General features: G+C 42.1%; 1 protein-coding gene across 2 annotated transcripts; it reads left to right on the top strand.

Annotated features, from left to right (window-relative positions):
- Window positions 1–2,796: 2,796 nt before the first annotated feature.
- Window positions 2,797–22,224, top strand: SHISAL2A (shisa like 2A). Of its 2 annotated transcripts, XM_051795056.1 has the most exons (4): window positions 2,797–3,056; window positions 10,811–10,950; window positions 17,112–17,190; window positions 21,256–22,224. In XM_051795056.1, the coding sequence occupies exons 1-3, from the start codon at window positions 2,875–2,877 to the stop codon at window positions 17,141–17,143; spliced, it is 354 nt and encodes a 117-aa protein (XP_051651016.1). In that variant the 5' UTR covers window positions 2,797–2,874; the 3' UTR covers window positions 17,144–17,190; window positions 21,256–22,224. The 2 variants fall into 2 exon arrangements, with proteins under 2 accessions (XP_051651016.1, XP_051651026.1); XM_051795066.1 differs by lacking the exon at window positions 17,112–17,190.
- The last annotated feature ends 1,367 nt before the right edge of the window (window positions 22,225–23,591 follow it).

Here is a 23,591-nt window from a genome sequence, read left to right on the forward strand (position 1 = left end):
AAATAAATCTTTCCAAATAATTGGAACAACAGAGCATGCTAATTATTGTCACCCAATAATCACAGCAAGTATAAACTGACTGCATGATATAAATGAGTACATTGATTGCTAAAAAAAAGATTTTGCCACCTCAGAACATTTCAGCTTTCTTTGAAACAAAATTTCATGAAGTTTGGAGAAAAAAATCCACCCTTACTCCAACTCTGTCTTATTAAGTATGAGTGGAAATTTGCATAAGACTGAGCATAAAACTGTGATAGCTAACTTTATTTGTTTGAAATCACTGCAGTAATAATTCTGAGAGGAAAATAGCTGAGTTCTGAATAATAGGAAAAAAATGTCCAAAAGTAAAATAACAATGTGAAGTACAAAAATAACCAAGAATGTTCTATATCTCTTGACCACTTGATTTGGGAATACTCAGTTGAAAAGGTGAATTGAATGACTCCTGGAATCAATTCTCTCTGCCTTGGTTGTTGAATTTTGGTATGAACAGAACCCTGGTGGAAACAAACCAAGGATAAGATGAGTTAAAAAAAAACAACAAAGGGATAAAGAGAATCAGAGAGAAAAACAAAGATAGGAATTCAGGTTTTGGAAGAAAATAGTTATTAGCAACTGAACAAGGTACATGAAGACATTTCAAAAGACTAATACCTATTAGACTGGAATTAGATGTTTCTCCATCCTGGGAAGTTGTAGGACTTACTTAGGTCTGTGTTTTGGACACAGTAATGACAACGTCTCAGAAGTCTTGAACCAGTCTCCAAAACCCTGACATTTACCACTGTACTTCTTGGTTTCAACCACACCACACGTTGTTTAACTGACTGGTGCATACACACCATCAGGCCAACCAACTGATAGCTTTTGAGCTGAGATTCACCCATCCTTCCCTCCTTAGAGACTCTCCTCAATCACAGAAAAACAGTCCCCATGTCACTGTGAATCAAATGACCAGGAGATTGGTCTTTAAAAAAAATCTCAGGTAACACAAGAGCCACAATTAAATCCTAACATGTACTGACACTATTGACATAACTGAGGTAAAAAGGCTGCTTTCTGGCCTTTGGTAGATCATTTTTCTGTACACATTTCAAATAAGTCAATCATAAAAATCATAAAAATAATTGATCTGATTGTATCTGATTTCACCTGAACAACACAAGTGTTCAGGTGAAGTTACAACTCTCACAAAATCTCATAGTTATCCAGCCTTTTTCTTTGTTGATGTTCAATATGCATTGATCCCTCCCAGACTCCCCTTTTCTGGAGTCTTTGCACCAGCCACATCACTGTCATTAATCCTCTCACTGTGTGCAGTGCATCATTAAGTGTGGAGCCTGTTTTTGAGGTACCTAAAGTCAAATTCTCAAATTGTTCAAGCTTAACAGTTTGATAATTTGAATCTTCCCTGACTCTTCATGTATATATTTAATACTAGCAAGGCAAATCTGTAATTCAGCAGAAAGAGTCAGACTGAATTTCTGACTTCATTTCACTTGATGCCAAGTCAGGGTTGATTTCACAAAATAAAACCAACCAAGCAACCTAAGAATATTTATACTTTTTAGCAAGTACAGTCTAATACAGGGGGACTGCACGTAGTATTGGAAGGATTCAGTGTCAGGGCTCTAGGTAGCCACCAACAGGCCCTGACCAGCATCATCTGGCTCCTCACAACATCCACACCCTCTGCCCGTTGGTCCAGGAGCCACATTTAAGCTCAGCTGGGGCAGCCTGACCTTTCCTAAGCTCAGTGTTGTCTCCTGCTATCCTGGATTGCTTGTTAGTCCTCCTGAATGAACTTTAGACCTATGCTGTACGTAACTTGCCTCCTGCCCTGTCTCCTGGATGGACTCAGTATCTTACCTTGCCTGGTGCTGCTGATGGTGCCCATCCACCAGCCTGTCCACCTTCAGATCCTGCAGGGCTGCACCTCCCTGAGCTGCCATCACTCCTGGCTCTTACTTTTGCCCGACAGCTGGAAGATGACGCTCCCACTTGCCTGGAGTTCATCTCAAGGCAAGACCTGAAATCAAAGTGTAAAGTGCTAGCTGACTTAATGCGGTCTTACTAGTTCAAGTCAAGCTCTATTGATATTGCATGACTTCCCTTCCCCTCTAAAACCTGAACTTTTCCTTGAGGAGGTCACTTGTGTGGTAAAGCACTTGATCCAGGCTCTCCTGGATCTAGAGGAGACGGTAAGCGTCCCATTGCTCTCCCAGAGGCTTCTTATCACCCTTTTTTCCACGAGCCAAATCACATGCAGAGAGTGCACTACAGGCAGATGTGTGGTCTGGAGCTGAGATCTGCTTACCCTTCCCTCAGGAGAGGCTCTTCCATACAGGTAACAGTGACTGCTTGAGCCCCAATTTTTTAAGAAAAGTACCCTGAAATGCCCTCTGGAAAGAGTAGGAGATTGATCTCTCAGAAACATTGTTTTACGTGAAGCTTTTCCCCCAAGGGCTTCTGAGTACAACAGAGGTGGGATCCCTCTCCACGACCTCCCTGCTTTGGCTGCCCTGAGACCCCACCGAGGCGACGGGTGAGGGCGGACCCCCTAAACCTCTGCTCGACGTGTGACCCAGCGCTGAGGTAACACCAAGCCCCAGGCTCTGAGGGGAGCAGCCCCCGCACACAGCCCCTTCCCGCCATTCCCTCCCCTCAGGGCGCGGGCGGCTCCCGCCGCTCCCGCCTTGTGGCGACCCCGGGGGGGGGCGTGGGCGCGGCGGTTCCCGCCGCCAGCGCAGCCCCCTGCCCGCCCAGCTCCGCCCGCCACGGCCGCCTCTCTCCTCTGCTCTCCTCTCCTCTCCTCGCCTCCCCTCCCGCCCGGGCGCCGCCGAGCCGAGTGGCCGGGCGGGCAGGGGCACCATGAGCGCCGAGTGCAGCAGTTACCTCAACGCCGACAAGGTGCTGGTGAGCGGGTTCAGCTGCCCGCGGGCGGGCGGCGACGCCCGCGCCGTGTTCTGCTGCGGCTTCCAGGACGTCAAGTACTGCTGCGATGACCCCCACAGCTTCTTCCCTTACGAGCACAGCTACATGTGGTGGCTCAGGTAGGGTCGCGGCGGTGCCTGCCCGGGGGGGAGGCTCCGGGCGGGCCGGTGAGGTATTTGTAGCCGGGAACGCTTTCGGGCTGCCCTTGTCCCGCCGAGAGTAGCGGGAGAGCGGCATCTTCAGCTCGGAGAGACTTTTGCTTGTGCCGGGGTGGTTTCTGAAGGAAACAACTCGTGGTCTTCGTAAAGGAAGCGCTGGGAAACCCTCGGTGCCTCTGGATGGAGCACCTCGAGTGTCCCCCGCCCTTCGGGTGTGAGGGGAACAGCAGCCTCGGGGCCCGAGCGTGTAAGGTGCTGCGGACATAAAGTTCCCAATGACTTTAGCTACTTTTCCATGTGTGGTAAAGTCAAGCACTGCGTAACTTTCCACTTGAAAGATGACAGATAATCAGCCTGGTGCTCTCCCGGGGCAGTGCGAGGGTCCGCCTGGCTCCGGCAGTATCTCCAGCAGAGAGGAGAGCTGCACACAGCCAGCCCGGCTGCTCCCTGATTCCCCTCGGGCTCCTCAGCATCCACGCTGGCAGTGTCAGGATGTTGGTACACCTCTGCATGATGCTCTCACTATGTTTCTTATGGACTTGATATCCTTGATTTTGCCAAATCCCTTTCTGGGCTTGCTTATAGCATCTGCTTCTGCAGCCCTGGTGGCAGCCTGCTGTTTAAAGATACAGACTTTTATCTGTTTTATATTATTCCCCACTAGTTTTCTGAAGTGCTCTCTACTATTAGTATTGTGAGATTTGGTGAAAAGCAATCGCATGTTCAGTTTATGCTTGATGTTTAAAATTTTATTCGCATTTGGTGCATCGGTTCTCAGCTTTCACCTCTCTGAGCTGAACAGCCTTAGTCCTTTTGGATTATCATTGGGGCAGGTGCTGTGCCCCACTGATGGTTTTAGTTGTGTCTCATCCGTACTGTTTTTCACTCCACAGTGCTGGAGTTGCATGATCAAGATGTGGGCATGGCAAGGTTCTACAGAGTGGCAAAATGCTGCCTCCAACCTTGCTCTGAAAATTCTTCCTCTTGGCCAACTTTTTGTTGATGTCTTTGACTGCTGGTTCACATTGACTCTGATTTCAGTGAGCTGTCACTGATGACTGTAAAACTTTCCCTGAGTTCAGAACATCCAATTCTGAGTTCATTGCCCTGTAGGCTTGGTTTTGTTTATACATTGCAATGTTTATACATTATGTTATGTACACTGAAACTCATCTACAACACTTTTGCCTGCTCACGCAGTTTTCCTCAAGTCTTCTAGCATTCCTTGCCCTCATAGCATTTGATCACTTCTAGGGACTTAGGATCAGCAGAAACTCAGATTTCATTCTTCACTACGTTATAGATGAAGATACTGAAGAAAAGTCAATCTCAGTGACTTTTCTTTACACTGAAAAGAGCCCACCTAGCCTCGTGCTTTGCTCCTTAGTCTTTTAAGCAGCCTTAAATCTGTAACAAAACCTTTCCCTAAGCCTGTGTCAGTTCAGTCTTTTTAGCCACACCTTCAGTGTGGGGCTTCGTCAAAAGGTTTTTTGAGACATCTAACTCTGTCCACTGGGTTCCTCTGTCCATCTGTCTATTTACACCTCATACACTCCAGCAGGTTAACAAGGCAGTGTTTTCCCCTCGTAGAAATGCTGACTCTTTTATTAAAGATTTTATGTCAGAAAGCTGCAAGTGCCAGCAGCTTCCTCTGGGCTGAGCGTGGTGAGGAGGGGGATGGGAGTAGTGGCTTTGCCATCAAAGGACCTGTCCCTCATATTCAGGCAGGGTGAGGGGGGGCATCATGGCCTGGGAATAATAGCCAGGCTCAGATTCAGCACTCAGTACCCTGACATTGTGTTTACCTCTTGACTTGATGATATTATTTTTTTTCCTCACCTTTCTGTCTTGCGAGGGGTGGAATTCAGGTCTGTAGTTCCTGGGTTCCCCTCTAGAGCCCTGTTTCAGGTTGGAGTTACACTCCCAGGCTGCCAGACCTCTGTTAGGGTGGCCTTGTGTGATGATGGGGTGCACACCTTGGCCAGCAGTTCTGCAGTTTCACATGTGAATGCCTTCAGGGCTCATGAATGAATGCTATCCAGTACTGTGGGCTTATTAATTTAATTGGTCTAATATTTAACATATTATTATTTAAAATCTACTTTCTCTGCTACAAGGAGTGGGTTGAATATGGGGATCCCCCAGCCATTCACCACTGTGACTGACACAGAATTACTCAGCTTCTCTGATGTGAGAAGATGTCTCCAAGTGTCCTTTTTTTACACTTATCAAATACTGTTTTATTGTTATATGATATTTTTGCATAGTCTGATGTTTTGATCACAGTAAACCTTCTCAAGTACTGAAAGATTAAGTTTAAAAGGTTTTGCTTTTGCATGTGGATGATGTGCTGCAGTGAAGACTGATAAAGCTTGATCTTTTCTGAAAGTACCTCCAAGAACTGAATCCCATCAGAGGCTTTAATGAAACACCTCTCTGAAGGGTCTTTCTTTACAAAGATTTTCTAGAGTCTGAGAAGTGACTTCTTAGCCTCCACCTAGGTCAGAAATTTGGGCCCAGACTTTGAAACCTAAGGACTTTTTTTTTCTTCTTTTCACAGTGGCCCTAAACTGCTAAAAGGACTGAAGGAGGTTGCCATTGGTGGGGTTTTGGTTGTGCTTAACTTCTACCATAACTATCTATATCCATTGCAGAAAAGAGGTGAATAAATACAATTTACCTCTCTAAGCAAGGTTACTGAGTGGTGAGAATTGAAATTTCTGTTTTCATTAGAGTTTTCAGGAACAAATCCCATAACTTTTAGTTACTAACACCGATAATGCTACAGTATTACAGCACTTTGAAAACTGTATACATTTGCACATGATAGTTCCATTAGGAGTTTGAGGAAAACATAACAATAACATTTTTTGGCTTCTCAGAATGTTTTGGTGATCACTGCCTTGCTTGTCTTTGTCTCAGGCAGTTACTTATATCGGTTTGTAACAACAATATGTTAAAATAATTCTTATAATGCTTCTTGCAGCCTTTGAAGACACACTTTTAAGACTTAAAACCCTTAAAACTATACAAGAGTTAGCCAAACTAGCCAAGGTAAATCTGGAGATGGAATGTGCTGAGAAAGGGAATGGAAGCTCTGATGGGGTAATTGTTTCAGGTTTTGCTTTACTCCAGAGCTTTAGGTTCCTTTTTCTAAACCTTTGCTTGATTCCCCCCATGAGTTTGAAAGCAGTGACTGGGTGCACCACAAATGGTTGGTGATATTTCAGGGATTGGTGACACACCAGGTGGAATTTCAGGAAACTATGCATATTCCTTCTGTGTTTTTCCTGCTGTGGGAGAGGCATTGCCAGAGCGCTCTGTAGCCAGCTCTGACGGCAGCAGGTCATGGAGAAGCCAGCAGCCTGGGCAACCTAAAGCAATAGTCACTTGCAGGCCTATGCTATTCCTTTTATTTTCTTGCCAAATCTCTACTGCCTGTACTATGTTTAGAACCAGACACTGCCCTATCCCTTAGCAACATGGAACCTTCTTTTCCCATTCCACTCCTGCAAAAACTGTGGTATTTGACAAGTGCATCCTAACACTCGCTGTACTGGGAGCTGTTGGACAATCATAAATAACAGACCTTTGAGCAACTCTGACACATTTAATATTTTCACCAGAATTTATTATATGTAATTAATATTATTCTTTCTTGTGGTTTGGTTTTTTTTTTACTGGTATTTAAAATGAAATAATATGGTATCTTTTTTTTCTCTTTGTTAGAATGTATTTCTTGAAAAGCTGACCTCAGCAAAGAAGAGTGAAGGGTGCATTTTTGCTCTCTTACAACAGTCAGGAGCCCATGGAACAGGGAAGGCAACATTAGGGAAAGGCAGGGGTATGCAGATTTCACCAGAAGGTTATGCAGCATTGGAAACAACAGAACACAGATGCTAAAAAAGTCTAGTGAGCAAAACACTGAGCAGCTCAGCCTCCAGAGCTGTGTGCTGTGCACGTACATGCAGTCATCACATCTGCTTTGCCTCCCAAGCTGAGTGGAAGGGAAGAAATGCTGAACATGTAGTATTTGTACTGAACTGCTGCAGTTAAATTCAGCCTTTTTGTTTCTCATTGTTTTAAAAGATTTTTAGAATTTTTTTTTGCACTCTTCCGTTAAGTTTTATTTTGCAAATTTAATGGCATCTGTCAGTATCAAATAGAATTATAACTCCATTCCAAAGCTGTATCTTTTTAGTTTCATATAATAACATATATTTGATTAAAATTTTGTCAGGCCACATATAGATGTTGTTCAAAATGCTTTATTAATTAATACTCTTGACCTAATGCTGAGGCCAAGCTTTGCTTGGCTGTACAGATCTCCAGGAGTCCGTTTTGGCTTTCCAAAATAGCAAATCTTTTGTTCCTCTATGCCCACTCTTTCAGTCTCTTGAGTATATTTATCTGTTTGCTTTGCAAATACTACAGACAACACGTCACTGCAACAATGGCATTAGGAACATTTGATTCACTGGGATCAGATGACTCATGAGCTTCCTTTTAGTGTACCAGTGGGCAACACTGCATCTGCTTAGCCAATATTTAAAGTTTCCCTGGCTGTTCTTGGTGTGGATGGATTAGTTTTATCAACTAAAAGTAACAGTGGGTGTGTGGTGCTGAGCATCCACTGACAGAAATGTCAATGACCCACTAAGCAGCTCCCTGGACAGCAGCTTGGGGAGCCCTGGGGAGGCTGCTGGCAAGTGGAGCCTCTGCTGAGCAAAGCCTTTGGCTGTGCTGCAGGCCTGGATGTGGCACTTGGTGTAACTGTCATTGAAATGTGTGGTGTGGCTGTATCTTTGTTGTATGTGGAAAGTAACTTGGGAGAGTTCTGTTTGGATCTTCTAGCAAACCTAACATTGCTCACGTTCAAAGCATTGAGTGAATACTGCCAGGCCTTCAGTGCCATTTTTATGCTTGATCATTGCTTTCAGGTTGGGTAGGTTGTCAATGCAGAGATTTTCACTTGCTAATGGGGCCACAGCTGTGGGCAAGAAGGACTTTTTAAATTGCTTGTTGAGTGTCTCTGCTGTCAGAAGACTGATCTTGAAGATACACCCAGAAACCTGTAGATGGTTACCATGTGGACTGCTGAGGGCTTCAGACAGCTCATGTTTAAGGTAAAGGCTGGAAAATGGCAAAATGGTTTTAGTGAGGCCTGTTTGTTTTTGATAACAGCTTTAACTGCAAAAATAGAAAGAAAAGATCCTGGTTAAGAAACATCAGTGTTTAGAAGTATGGAAAACACTAAATTCTTCTGAATTAAATAAATTAAGAAATAACCACCCATTCCCAAACTTTAACCCAAAATTAATCTTAAAGAACTTAACCACACCTTCTAAGTGGGTTGATGGCTTCAGCACTTTGACAACAGTTTGGTATTGAAATATTGTTTGTTTAAAAAGAGTAAGTACAAATTGAATTCTGATTTCTGATTCATTTAGGAAGTGGAATGTTTGGTTTTGTGCTGCTGATCTCCATGTTTTGGGTGAGATCTTTTCATGTTGCTGCTGGAGCACGACAAACACTTTTGGTGGCACATACACTGTGATGTCTTTAACCTGGAGAGTTCTTCAGGAACTGTTTTTCTTTGTCACTTGTAACTCCCAAAGCATCTTACCCAAGTTGTGTAGTGATGCTGAGGGTGCATTGTGCTGTACATTACACAACTGTGCTGTTATTGTCATCTTCTACACATGCATGGAGGAGAGCTACAGCTGAGAGGTAACAGATGCCTGAAGAGAAAAACCTGTAATCACTAATATATGCTTGATCTCTTCAGCTTTAGGACAGCTGACTCTGCTGAGTGTTTGGACAGTGGTGAGCAACCTCCTTAGTACTACACTGCAGATCGTAATTTAAATGGAATCTTAACACAGAGCTTGTATTTTCGCAACAAAAAAGCACAGATATGTGTTTCTGAAGAGCTTGTTTGTATTACTTGGTTGAAATGGCTATTCAGCCTCCTGTAGTGGTGTGTATTTCTTCTGTTTTGTCTATTTGGGTCAAGGTGTTCCAAGTGAAAATGCAAAAATGAGGCCAGAACCCAGCTGAGATCTCTGACTGTAGGGTCATACTCAGATTCCATATTAAGCAGAATATTGCTTGCCTGCAGATCTTGTTTGAGCCAAAAAACAAGAAGGAAAAATTTGCTTGGTATGTGCATATATGCACAAACACATTACGACACCCTTGTTCATGCAGATGATGAACACCATGACAAATCTTCAGAAGGGTAAAGCTGTTCTTTCCAGAACTGGTCGTTTTGCTGATAACAAATTATTTTATTTATGCTAAAGTGGAGCTAAATGTTGCACAAACCTCATTAATGAATCTGACCAATAACTCATGATAAAGTCATTCTGATATCTGCTGTTCTCATGCTGATGGTTTTAAGAGTTTCTCCTGTGGACAAATCTGTGCTGGTGCTATGGGAGCTCGTGGAGAAGCTTTGTAGTAGCTTGAATTTAAAATTCATAAAAACATCCCAAGGCACAGTTCTTCCTATATCTCTGCAAGGCCACAGTAGAGCTGACTTCTCACTGATAGCAGTGATATATAAAGGCATATTTATGACTAGAGGATGGAGCTGGTAGAATTAAGAACATTCATTTATCTTCTCTCCTTTTGACGTCTGTCCAAATCGTAAATAGAGCAGCAATGGAAGGATTCTCAATCCTCAGACCCTTCATCTGTGACCAAAAGGCTGCTGTTTAATTTCACCAGAAGTCAGCACTTTGACATGGACTGTAGAATAGAGGACTGGAACACTGAAGGCATCAAAAGACCCAGGAGGGGATAGGGAATGATAGTTAGACTGTGCTGTATTGAGGCCTTTATTTCATCAAGAGCATTTTATATTAGGAAAAGACTTGAAAAGAAGGGTTGGAAATAAGGAGAGGTTTCTGTATATACATACACTGTCTCACTGTGTGCCTGTGGGAGATGTATAAAGTAACTTTTATCCTGCAGGAGTAGTATCTTGATAAAACCTACATATTACTGTATGTTTGGCCTGAGAAATTAAGTTCCTGCTTCTTTGGTGCCTTTGATATTGTGTGTAAACTAATTCAGCTTTAGTTTTCCTTTTACCATGACAAGGATCATGGGAGAATTTCACTGATCTTAACTGGAGATTTATTGCATTAACACAAAGGCACACCAGTGATCACAGTACTCTGTCCTTCTCTCCAGAGCTGCTCACAGAATTGAATAACATGGCTTGCATGGGTTTCATACAGTAAAAATGGCTTTTCAGACTGAAAATACAGCTTGAGTAGTCATGTTGTTTGAGCTGCCGGGAGCCCTAGAATCCCTCTCTGTGTGTGCATGTGATATTATGCTTTTCTAGGAGTATGCACTGCACTGAAGAACTTTTTGATTTCTGATGTCAGTTACTGCATGATATTACTTCTGATTTTCATAAACACACTTTCAATCAGACTCAGCAGTAGCATGCATAGGGAACAGGAAATGTCACCAAGGGCCAGATGTTCAAATCCTGAATAATGACATTGACCCTTCTGAGGACAATGAAATAACTGCAGTTTGTGCTGTTTAAGTATTGAGCTCCAAACTTTTGTTTACAGGAAAATACACAGTCAGTCCCATGCCTGAGTACAAGTAAACTCCAGACATCATCCTGACCGTTGTTTTAATGGGTACCCCAGGCTGTTTGTACTCTTAATTTCTTTGTTTTTCTCTCCTAGTGTTGGAGCTCTCGTGGGCCTGTCCATAGCAGCAGTGGTCCTCTTCGCTTTTATCATCACTGTGTGTGTTCTCTGTTATTTGTTTATCAGCACCAAGCCACGCAGCAAACTGGATACTGGTTTAAGCTTGCAGATGGCAGGTAAGACCTGTTGTTTTTGATGTACATAATCACCTGCAGAGGAAAAGTCTTATTCTGTCTTTAAATGGATGTGGAGAAGTCCAACAGTGTGTGTTTTCTTTCTGATGGGGACCTCAAGATGTAATGGAGCTGTCCTGCTGTTTTACCTTCTGTGTGAAATCCGGACCAAACTCAAAACATTTAACATGAGCTCAGTATATTTTACTTAGTTAGGCATTGGAAGTTGAACAAGTTGAAAAAGGGAAATAATTCTTGGGAAAAAAGTCCCCTCACCTCCAGTTTTTTTAATTTATTTTAAAATGCTTCTCTACCTCCATGGCAGTAAATGACAAATGAGTTACTGTAACTTAGCCTATTATAGAGCAGTAAGCCCCCTCCTGAGTGTCTAGTTAACACAGTCCACTTCATGCCAAGCTTCCTATGTCTTATTTTTTTCTCCAGAGGATGCAGGTTTTGGTCTAAAAGTAGTTCTTTGGGCCATCAGGAACTGCAAAGCCTCCCTTTGGAGCTGTGTAAGCTGAGCAAGCTGCTGAAATGAGTGTTGCACATTCAGCAAACTGCTACTAATCTGCAAATTGAAAACTTCACACTTGTCCTGGAGAGAGAGTGGAAATCAGACCTGCTACCTAGAACAGCCTAAATAAACTCTTGGGTGGGATGAACAAAATGCTCTGGTGCTCCAAGATGGTTGTGTTCTAATTATAGACTGCCATTATGCTTTTCAATGTGTCGCAGTTCAACTTCTTCCCTCAAGTTTTCCTGCTATGACATCAGCTCTTAATCCATTGCCAGGACAGCAGTGCTGTTCTCCTCATGCCTTGCATTTGTGTTTGGCACATGGGGAGCTGGGAAGGAGGCAGATGCCGTTGCAGTGCTGCTGCCACATGATTCCATCTTTCTATTCTGAGTTGGACCCCGCTGCAAACCCACATCCTGCTTGGGCATTAGAGGTATTCCTCTTTTCCTGTCATGAAGTGAACAACATCCCAAGCTCCCCCACTGATGACCCAGCATTCCTGCAGGCATCCCGTCTCACGATTCCAAATGTTATGAGCCCAGGAAGCTGGGAGATCTTTGCCTCTTCCCAGCCATCTCCTGTGTGCTTTGGGGCTTTGTTCAGGCTCTGTTGCTTTGCATTTAAACACAGCTTTGGCTTTGCTCTCATCCTGTGTTTTTCACTTTTATTATTCTGCTTCTTTGGCTGCTCTGAATGACAATTATTTCACATCTAAGCCCTGATAGCTTTAGCTGTTCATGAGATGGGCTGCTGGAAATTGAAAGCCAGTTGCTTTGCCTGTGAAATGCTGAAGGATTTCACTGACAAGCCTGAGTGCTTGTTTTCATCATCCTTGGGTTTCTTTTGCATGGGAGTCATGCAAGGTCTGAGTGTCTGAGGACATGACTAGGTCTGAGTGTCTGAGGACATGACTGGTTAGCTGCTTTCAGGCCTGGGGAACAATGAAAACAGCCTCTCTCCTCCTCTTCCAGTTCTTCTGAGATCTGAGCATAATCATATCTAGACAATAAAAACGAATTAAAAAATTAAAACAGTTTTTAGAAGCTTCAGGAAACTGCAGACCTGGGGACCAAGAGTTTTATCTGAACTCAGTTCAACTCAGCTTTTTCTAAACTAGCATAATCTTACCTTTAGGTGAAGGCTGTGTGGCACATTAGATGTTGTGCAACATCTGTATCCCTGGAGCATTCAGAGAGCATTCATTTCTGAAGGCAGTATTTTTTATTGTGTTCAATTTCATGCATAATACATCAGCTCACTTAGAGTTTTGTACTTCATTAACCATACAATTGATTATTGTATGCCTTTCCTACCTCATGGAATAGTTAAAGTTGGTCATGGTTCTGTGGGCTCATCCAAGATCCCCTAAAGAAAGAAGTGGAATAGTTGAATTTTTACAGAAATAGTTTCAAGATTGATCATAAATTTAGCAATAAAGTGGATGTGAAGCCTTTATTAAAGTTTCTGATTCTGCAAAAGGCAGATCAACTGGAATTTGCCTCTGTTTAGTCTTGGACAAATGGTCTTCAATAACACCAGCCTCTGCTGGTGCTATTACAGACTGGGTTCCTGAGTTAACTAAGGATGTTTTAGCCCTAGCAAAAATTAACATTTTAATCTGAACACTGAATTTCAAGAAAAATTAGCTCAGTCACTGGTATAGAGAAGGAAGAACCCCTTAAATGTTACTGGAGTTACACAGTTCTATTTGTAGTATCATAGTGTAGAGTGCAGAGTTGATCCCTAATATGCAAGACAGTCTGAACAGGCAAATGAGAAGACCCTGCATTTCAAGGAACTGACAGCCTAGTGTCTTGTCAGATCAAGTATTTCTCAGTAAAAAGCAGCAATGTACTTTATTACTCTTTCAGTGAAATCCTCTCCTTTTACAGACAGTCTCAGCTCTTTACACCTTGCTTTTGCATCGTTTGCACTCTGCTTACAATGTGAGGTTCACACAGGCTTTGGCTTGAGAGCTGATGTTCTGCCTTGCCCAAGTGTCAAAGGGCTTTTCAGCTGTTCCTCTCTATCCTCAAAGCTGCCTTGCTGAAGTAGGGAGATGCTATAACCCAGGAGACAGAACTGCAGGGAACTGTCACATTTTTAATGCTTTGTGTCAGTTTAGACATTAATGTCCAGTGGAATTTTGAAGGGACATCACTAACCAGAAGACCTTCGTCCTTTTGCTTACATTACCTCTAAAAACCAGCTCTAAGACTGGCTTGACACAGGAATTGAGCCATGCTTTTTGAGACCAAGACTACTCAAATCCTTGGAGCATACTTCCTCTTAGCATAGTGAACTTGCTTTTTAATTATACAAGTTGCTCTTTGAGCTCTTTCTTTGCTCTTTAAGCTCTTTCTGAGAGAAAGGATTTTTTATTGAACTCATTTTTTAATGTTGCTGTTACTCCCACTCGAAGGCTGGAAAACTATAATGCTGGTAAAAAAAGGTGCCAAAGAAATCCATGCCCTGAGCATTCAAACATGGATTTATCCAAGGTAGAAGGGAATTTGGCCATATGCTTTGTTCTTCTAACCAAAAGCTTCTCTTTGTTCAAAAGGTTTATCCCCTTCAGAATGTAGGGAACTAAGAAGTCAAAAGATTCCAAGTGTTTCATTAAAGCCAAGTGAATAATGCTGGAACATCCCCCAGTGCTGGAGACAAGGAGGGCTGAGGAAACATTGCCTAATTGTCAGGAGAGGAGGTAAACAGGCAGAAAAGGAGGAATCTAAAGGCACATCTGCTCAGCTCTGGGGAAGGGTGCACACATACTTCCCTTGGGCAGGCAGCTGATGGGAGAGGAGGGACCATCTCTGCTGGCTCCTTAGGATGGGCTTTGCCATCAGAGGTATAAAAGGTAGATAGAGACTCTCCACCTTGGTGACTTAAAAGTTTTTAAACACATTTTCTGAGTTGCCCCTGTATTTCTTCCAGATCTGGGAAGACCTTTGAGGTGAGGTGTTCCGTATCACTGCAAAGCAAGAATAGCAAATTGTATTTTATGATGGTAACTGGTATTTCCCTTAAAACTTAGCACAGGAGGACCTCTGTAATGCATTCAGAGTCAGACAGCAGGGACCTTTGGGTTGGAGTGTGAAGAGAACTGTGACCTTGTAAATTAATCAGAAGTGCTGGGAAAAATGTGCTTTAATAGAAGTTATTAATTTCTTGTTCTTGCAAAGCAATGACATCATAGTATGCAAAAGTTCGTGGTTTCATTTAATTAAAAGGAAAAACTCAGCTTGAAAAATAGCCAGATGACCTTCCTGTCCCTATTTCTCTCCTTAATTAAAGATTCCTCATGGGGCATGATGCAAATACTTGAGATATTCAGATATTTTGATGAAAAGGTACCAAAGTCTCACACATTCCCCTTCTTAGTTCAGCAGAATTACCTGACTCTTGGTTCTGAAAGCTGCTGTCTGAATTCAGACACACTGCTTGGCTTTTGGAGTGTGCACTGATAACTTTGCTTTCCAGGTTTATCAGTAATGGCAACTATATACTCTTCTGGTAGCTGGCCTTAAATTTTCCCCAGTCAGGCTACTTTTGTCTTTGCCAATCATCTGCCTCAGATTTGTATATGGGGAAAAATCAGCCAAATGGGCTCAAGTGTTCAAAAAAAAAAAAAAAAGAAGAAGATATTTTCTGGTTTGGACCTGGGAATTCAAATTTAGTGGAGGGTACATCACTAGGAAAGATTAAATTTGGAAATGTTTTTATTGGACTCCTTAGCTTTTAAATTTCTGAAACCTTCTTGTAGCAGTGAGATTTTTGCAGCTTATTAAATCAGGTTTTTTACTGCAAAGATACCTATAGCTGGTGTAGGCTTCAAAAATAAGGTGCCTTCCTCTATAACTGAGTAGAATTTTTTTTTCTTTTTTTACTTTTTCTGTTTGTTTTTTATCACAGCTGAAATAACTCATGTAGTTGGTTTCAACTGAGATCTTGGCTTAAATCCCATTTTGACATCTTTGAAACCAAACTGCAGCTTGTTCAATTCAAACAAAATAAAGTGCAACTTTCAAAACACCTCAAAACCAAATAATTCCTTTGCCCAATTTGCTTTGTGTCAGATGTTTGGTTTTTTAATTAAAATACTAGTATTCTCAACTTTTCTTCTGTTTTGGATTCAGGGAACCTGTTTTTTAATCCCTTCCCTATACACTTTCTCCTACAGAAGTACACTGCCCTGTTAAGCTTTTCAATTCTCTTTGTTCTTTGTGTTGGCCCAAGCAGTGGAAAAGTGGAAAATGAGGTCCAAGACAGTGCTGGGCTGGAGGGTGTTGGGAAATATAAGGAAACTTGGCTTGTGAGGAAGATTGATGAGCTCCATGAGGAGACTTAGATGAGAGCAGGGAGCAGGGAGAGGTTTGGAGCTGAATGTGCCAGGAGCATGTGGAAAAGGCTTGGGACTAATGGAGTTGAGAGCAGCAGAGCAGGGAAGCAACAATTCCAGAGGGGTTGGAGAAAGCCTTGGAGGGCCAGGGAGTGGAGCAGTGACTGTGGGGGGGCTGGAGAGCAGGGTCAGGCTGCTTGGGGACATGGAGAGGGAGCCTGGAGGGTGGGAAGCAAGTGGAGATTTAGGGCAGTGAAAAGTGAGAGGAGGGACTCAAAGTATGACCTGTTGTTCATGGATACAGGGAATAGCATGGGAAGCACAGTAGCAGGAAATTAGGGTGGGAAACAGAACGAGGAAAATGGGAAAGGAATGAAAGAATGAATATCAGGTAAGAAAGAAAATAAATTGAGTTTAAAGTGTGGTCAGGAAAGTCCTTCTAGAGCTTTGCTTTCCCAGCTGTCAGGAGGTATCAGTGATGCTGGCAGAGCATCTCTTGTCCCTCCCTGCAGGGCTGCCTTTGCTTTACTTATTCTGAGCAGTTGGGCAAACTCAAGTTGTCTGCACTGAATCCAAAGATTCCAACCATTCTGCTCCAAGCAGGTGTCTGGATCAGTTAGCCAGTGGAATTGTAATAAACTATTACTTACTTTAACCTGTGAAGTTGTGCTGTGGAAAACATTTGAATGCTACTAAGTGTCAAAAGCAAAGGCTCAAAAGGTGGGAGTTGCCAGAACTGCAGATTTTCTGGGCAACTGGTGAAATGCCTAACTAAAAATGGCTTTATTTGCTCATGTCATCACTTTAATCTTTCTGTCAGACATGGGTAACATTTCTTTCATGCAGAGAAACCTCCTCACACACACTCACAGTGCTTTGGGCTCACTGGGTGGAAGGTGCAGTGAAGGCAGTAGTGATCCAAACTGATCATGTTTGGAGAGGAATGAAAGTTTGAGATTTCTGACTTACTTTCTTGAATATGGGATTTTTTTCCCCATGCAATTTCTTGTAGCAGACACTCTGATTCCCTGCTATAAGTCCTACTTATACCACAGTGCTGCTACATTAAACTACTCTTCCCTTTGATGTTTATTCCTTTTTAACACAAGTATGCTAATAATTGTAGCCTCCTGGAGGCTCAGAAATGGAAAGTGGAATGGTTTTGATCTATCCTCTAAAAATTGTAGAAGATTCTAGTAACTGTGTTTTTTTTAGTGCAGTGGGCACATCTGTATATTACTACTTGGAACTAAAAGAAGAAGAATACTGTTAGTTCTACTAAAAAATGCTTTTGTTTTACAGACAGTGAAACCAGAGGGAGTTCAGTATGTTAAAAAACAGAGGCACTGGATGGATTCTACCAATGCTGTAAAGAAAATAGGTACTGTGAGAACACTTATTTTCATCTCACTCTATTGTATTTGTATATTCTTTACTCTGTTTTATATGGATTCCATAAAATACCATGATTCTTTCTTTTTAACTTTCTGAAAAGCAGTGGCAACTGTCTCTGATTTATTTATACACTGCCCTGATGCTGCCCTTGCACAGGGATGTATCTGCAGAGATTTGGACAGTCCTTCCACAGACAAATCTCTTCCTGATTTACTGGTACATGAATACTCCATCATGGTTATGTGCCAGAGAAGATTATATTCCCCTTATGCTGTCTTTGTCCTTTCCCTGATGCTGTCCTGGATGCACCAGAGCTTATACTAAGGAGGCAAACACTGTAACTTATTCAGAATTTCTTTAGTGATGAACTGCTAGAAAGTCTCCTGTGTGACAAAGGGTGAGAGCAGTGAGGTGTCTGCTGGGCAGTTTAGTCATACTTTGCTTTGGGGGGGATGCCACCTGTGAGTGCTGAGTCAAGTCTGACAGAGAACTGGAGGGGGTTACCTTGGCAGAAACTTGATAAAAACCAGTGCTGAAATCCTGTTTAAAGGTCATACTGCCTATGACACAGACCATGCAAAATAGTATTTAAAATGTATACCAGGAGAGATGAGTTGTACTTCAGGCTTAAGAGGAATTTATCAATAATGCAAAGGACTTCAGGTGGCATGAAACACACATTTTACTTTCTGCAGGGGGTGAAAGCTCATGGCTAGGCAGGCACAGAAAGTGAGAACAGCTGCGGATCAGCAGTGTCTGTCACAGGAAAAATAAGAGGTTCTCCTTGCTCAGCAGGTTGTTCTCAGATAAGCAGGAAAGGGAATGTGTCAGGAGTTCCCTACTTCATGTATTTTCTCTTGTACCCTTAAAAAAAGCCACCCTGTGCATCCCAAGTGCCAATGCACCTTTCTCAGTGCTCTTTATGGGCACAATGGGTTGGTTTGGGCTGCTGGTCCTCATAAAAATACTTCAGCGTAACAAAATTCATTTCAAAACTCCCAACCACCTCCACACATTTTTCTTTCTGCTGTTGCAAATGAAATGGCTTGTGGGAGAAAAATGCCATGGGAAGACTAAAATGGATCCTGCAGTCAGAAAACCGTCTGTAGTGAGAAAATCCGAAAATATCTGAGGCAGGTGCCAAGTACTGAGACGAGCTGAGGCCTGGGAATGTGGCATTGCTTTCTGAGGGCCATGAGCCTCTCATTTCCTCATGCTTCTGCTTGCCTGCCTTCCACTGTGGCAGAGAAGCTCCTGTTTCTGGGGTGCCCTGAAGTGCAACCTGCAGACCACTATTGCTTCCAGGGAGAGAGAAACAGGGAGAGAACGAAAGGCCAGCTGCAAAGGACTTCTCTAGTGTTTGAATGTGTGCATTATATAAAGACAAAAAAATTTAGAGCCTTTTTTTGTGCATGAATTACCCAACTCTTTGTGTTGGCAAAATGAGGCTGGCATTATCATGAAGACTCAAAATACCTGAGACCTCTTTTGGAGCTAAATCCAGGAAAACAACGTCCTTAGCCTGTGAGCCTTTTTCTTCCTGATCCACAGTGGAAGAGCTGGAAACTTTATGTGAAAAGGAAAAAGGAGGCAAGGATCTTCTCTGAACCTCAACAGATAATATGGTTAAGTGTTGGCAGAAATTCCAGGTCTCAAGTTGCTTTTTGTCCTCTGCTTTTCAACTCTGCTGGTTGCAGATTCCATGCCCACACCTGTCATGGGGAGCCACTCCACACTGCAGTGTTAAGCCAGACTCCATCACTTTCTACTGCTGTGAGAAAGCTACAGGTGCCAATTAGATTTGATTTAGCATGCAGAATTCCTCTGCCAAATTCATTGGGTTTTAATTAGGAACAGGACCCCTGTTACAACTGGTGTGGTTCAACACACAGTTCAAGTTTGTTTGTGTGTTCTTTTCCAGCAAAAGGGCAAACACAGCTTTTAGCTTTAAAAAGGGAAAGGAGAGGAACTAGGCAGCTGGAGGCATTGCTTCTAACTTAGATTGATAACATATTGCATTATTAAACAATTGAGTTACGCACAAGAAAAATGTGACACAGATTTCATGAAGACAAATCACGACAAACCAGTGTAATTTTTCTCTTTGTCAAGGTAATTTTGCCTATCAGATAAGTGAGAACAAGTGGCTATGACTACAGATCTTTATGAAAATGCAATCAAAGAGAAGTTTTCAGTGACTCATTCTCAAACACATTTTTGGAGGGAAGAAGGATGTCTTGGTGCTCTATCCCAGTTCAATAGTAAGAGCTTGGCTGAAGGACTAAGGAGGATATGTATAAAATTTATGAATGACACCACCCTGGGAAGGGTTGCAAGACTCTGGGGCAAAACTACCTTTCAGAATTATCTCAGTGCCCTGGAAAGGTGTTCTGAAATAAAAAAGGTGAGATGCAATAAAAAAGGAGAAACCAAACCCTCAAATATACATAAGGGAGAATATTTGACTAAGTAATAAAGAAATGCTTCCTAATGTCCAGTCTAAACCTCTCCTGATGCAGCTTTGAACCATTCCCATGCACCCTATCACTGGATACTAGGGAGAAGAGATCACAGAATCACAGCACGATTTGGCTTGGAAGGGACTTTAAGCTCATGTCATTCCAACCCCCTGCCATGGGCAGGGACACCTTCCACTAGACCAGGTTGCTCAAAGTCCCATCTAACCTGGCCTTGAACACTTTAGGGATGGGGCAGCCAGTTTCTCTGGGCAATCTGTGCCAGGGCCTCACCAGTCTCTGCCACATTCCCCTCCTCAGGAAGCTGGAGGGATGTCACCTCTCAGCCTCCTTGTCCCCAGACTAGACAAGTCCAAAGTCCTCAGGCACTGCTCATAGGACGTCCTTCCAGCCATCCTTCCAGCCCTTTCTCCCTCCACTGGATGCTTTTGAGTACCTTAACATTCTTCTTAACTTGTAGAGCCCAGAACTGCCTCCTGTATTCAATGTGAGCCTCACCAAGGCTAAATACAGTGGGATAATCCCCTCTCCTGACCAGCTGGTTAGTCGGTGTTTATCATGCCCAGGCTGGGGTTTGCCCTCTTGGCTCATCCTGAGCCTGCAGTCAGCTAGATGGCAGTCCTGAGGAGGAGACAAATCTATGTTTATGTGCATGTCTCATGTTTTCATTTAAGTTGGTCAGGAATGTATAACCATCTTCAGAGCTTTAAGCAGAAAAAAAATCCAGAATCTACAAAAGGCATCACTGATAATTCAGATAAGCATCATTCCTCTTAATGAACGAGTACTGAAGTGATGTTCTTTGCTGGTTAGGATGCTCTTTGCTGCCAGTTGCCATCTGCCTTGAATCCAAAATTTCATGCTTCAGAACTTCTGTCAGTAGCTGAATTAGCTGAAGTTTTCCAGCCAGACTTCAGTGCATGTCCATTTTTTTGCATATCCAGAAGAGCATTTGCTTCTAAACCCATCTGTACCAACAGCTGTTGTGCTTCACCTCGGAATCAATCCTTCTTTAATGAGCAGTAGAGTAATTTATTTGTAAAGAAATTTCTCAAGTGTAGTTTGGAATATATTCTGGTGTCTTTCAGGATTAAAGGCACACATTGTGAGTATGTCTATCATTAAAAAGAAATTAAATGTGTGGTTTAATGTAGGTATTAGTGATGCATTTTCCACAAGGCACTGCACAGAAATGTTAGATGAATGACTGTCTGCTAAGCCTTTTTTTTTTTTTGTTTTAGCCTCATTTTGCCTTGAGCCTTTGCCACAGGCAAGGGGAAATCCTCACTTTCACAGCGTAGGAGCATCAACAGAGCTACCCATCCACATACACCCCCAGAGGAGGCATTTAGTGTTCCATAGCTGTAGTAATGCCCTTCAGAGGTGTTCTTCACATCATAAAGGTTAGGAATAGAAAGATGTACTTGGAAAGAAGTAATGCCAGTGAAATGGATTGAGCTGTGTGGTTTGCTCTGGTTTTTTTGTAGCATCTTCTTATCAACTCTGCTAAGCAGCAGAGGAAAAAACGCTTCCCCTCTTCAGTCTAGTTCTGAACTCTGATTGGTATTTTGCAGATACAGAGCTGCATCCTTCACAAGGCCCCCACCAGAACAAGCTGCTGACAAAGCCAAGTGGCTTCAAGAGATTTCCTAAGCTGCAAGGATGGACTGTGACTGAGAACCTGACTCACTCTTCCAGAGGTGTTTCCTGGCTATTACAGCCACTGTGGATAACCAGAGGCCAATCTGAAGCTGTGCCTGCATATGTTTGTGTATGGTTCTGTACTGAGAAATAGTATGTTTTGATTTGCACATTCCAGCTACTGCTGTCAGTCGTTTTCATGCAAGTCGTTGTCTTTACCCTGTGCAATCCCAGTGAGATGACACAGTTGTCAAGCAGAGCAGAATTTGGCACACCATGTTGACCAAGCTTTATTTGAAGCTTTCCCTGTGTGCCATCTTAATGTGGTGTCTTCATGTCATGAACACGGTTGTCTTTGGTCCAATGTGACTGTTGGGTGCACAGACCAATGTGAAAGCAGTACCTCAATAAAATCTGGCACTTGTGTTGTATTTTTATTAATTGATCATTTCCCCCACACCTTTTCTTCCTCAGAAGATCCTCACAAATCTGGAAATTATTTTGACAGGAGAATTCCAACAAAAGGTGAAGTTAGTAAAGAGTGAATTTTTGCAGGGAAGTTCTGGTTTTAACTGGAAGCAGTATACACTGAAATGACTCGAAATAAACATCCACAATTGTTTTGCAGATTCTGCATCAAAATACGTTGGAATCTTTCTTGTGAAGCAAACATAAAAATTTTCAAGTAGTATTTCAACTTGGAGCACTAATTTGTGAAGTGTTGCATTCCTTCAGGTAATCAAAGAGCTCTAATTGCACATTTTATTTCCCCAGAAGTCTCAGAACAACCAACACAGCCTTAACTGTCATATTTGAGTTTTCAAGTCTTTCAAGCTCTCAGTCCTGAAATTATGAACGTTAATGATAATGATTTCTTTTTGTCTTGTGAGAATTCTTTATGGTGAGTGATGAAAAGAATTTCAAAAATATTTAACCATGCTATTGATGTTAAGGCAGTAGACAGATTATATCTTCCATTTGCAGGTGAAGCCTGAAATATTTACTTACCATGTCATTTTTTTCTCTGGTTATACTTCAACTTTTTAAGATAAAATCCGTGTCTACTCTTTGGGAGTGACAGCTTTTTGTGTGATAGTCCTTGAAAATTAAACTGTAGCCATCTGGTATTATGCATCAAAACCCCAAAGTGCTTCTGATCTAATCTACTCTTGTGTGAAATAATACACCAGTGCCTGCAAAAAAAGTAGAGAATATGGTGAATGTTCTTTCAATAGCTGTTTGCATATAATATCTCACTAAACTGGCATTTGCCACTGCAGCCTTCTAGAAAATTGAAACCACATTGGATGCACAAAGAAAGTATTTTTATAACAACTGAACATAAACCTCCAGCCTCATAAGTTTCTTGATTTGGGCTGTCAAAGAGCAGAAGGGAAAAGGATTTATGATTTTTGCCATGTGGTTTCCTTTGAGGATCCCAGCCCTGAGATACACATTCTAGAAGCATATGCTTCCTTTTGAACCATCAATAAAAGGCTTGTGGAAGATGAGAAAAAAGAGGATTTAAATTATTTTAACTGCATACAAACCTGAGCTAGCACTTTAATTTTTAGATTGTAAAGTATTAAAGATATTTAAAGTAACAAAATATAGTCTGTTTTGAATGTTGCAGATCCAAATAGCTTTGATTCTTTTTTTCTCTCAGGCAATTTCTAAATCTTTTCATTCCTCAGATGAGAAGATTGTTTTCCCCTCAAATATTGGGCTTTTTATTCATTTTGAATATCTTAAGATACGGAGGTAACAGAATAAAAAACAGAATGCAAAAAAAAAAAATGCTTTAAATCTAATGCCTGTGTCTAATGCCTGTTTTTGTTTTGTGTTAGGAAAATCCATTTCTTTGCCCTTTTAGGTAGTTATTTTGTAATTGAGGTATTCTAAATGTCACCAAAAAGTACCTCCCACGCTGGTTTGATTAGGGACTCAGTACACTGCCCATAACAGCTTTCAATGTGCAGTCACAACAAGGGTGACTCCCTGTGCTTAATAGGCATAATAAGGCTTAATGTACTCGTTAGGCATAGCCCTAATTTTTGCCCTGGGAACATTTTAAGCTTAAATTGCTTAAATTACTATAGTAGAGCAAATTCAGGGCTGTTGTGCTGCCATCAGCTGTACAGAAGCTACTAAAGCTCACAGAAGTTTCTATGAGTATTTTTTATTGTTCGTCAAAGTTGGGGAATTTTTCTAATCCTAGGGTCAAAATAAAAATGGGAGAATTGTGGAATAGTATGGAATAGGCCTCTTG

Source organism: Manacus candei, unplaced genomic scaffold (assembly GCF_025592945.1).
Source record: "Manacus candei isolate 608988 ecotype Guabito, Panama unplaced genomic scaffold, ASM2559294v1 h1tg000005l, whole genome shotgun sequence".
Classification (NCBI taxonomy): domain Eukaryota; kingdom Metazoa; phylum Chordata; class Aves; order Passeriformes; family Pipridae; genus Manacus; species Manacus candei.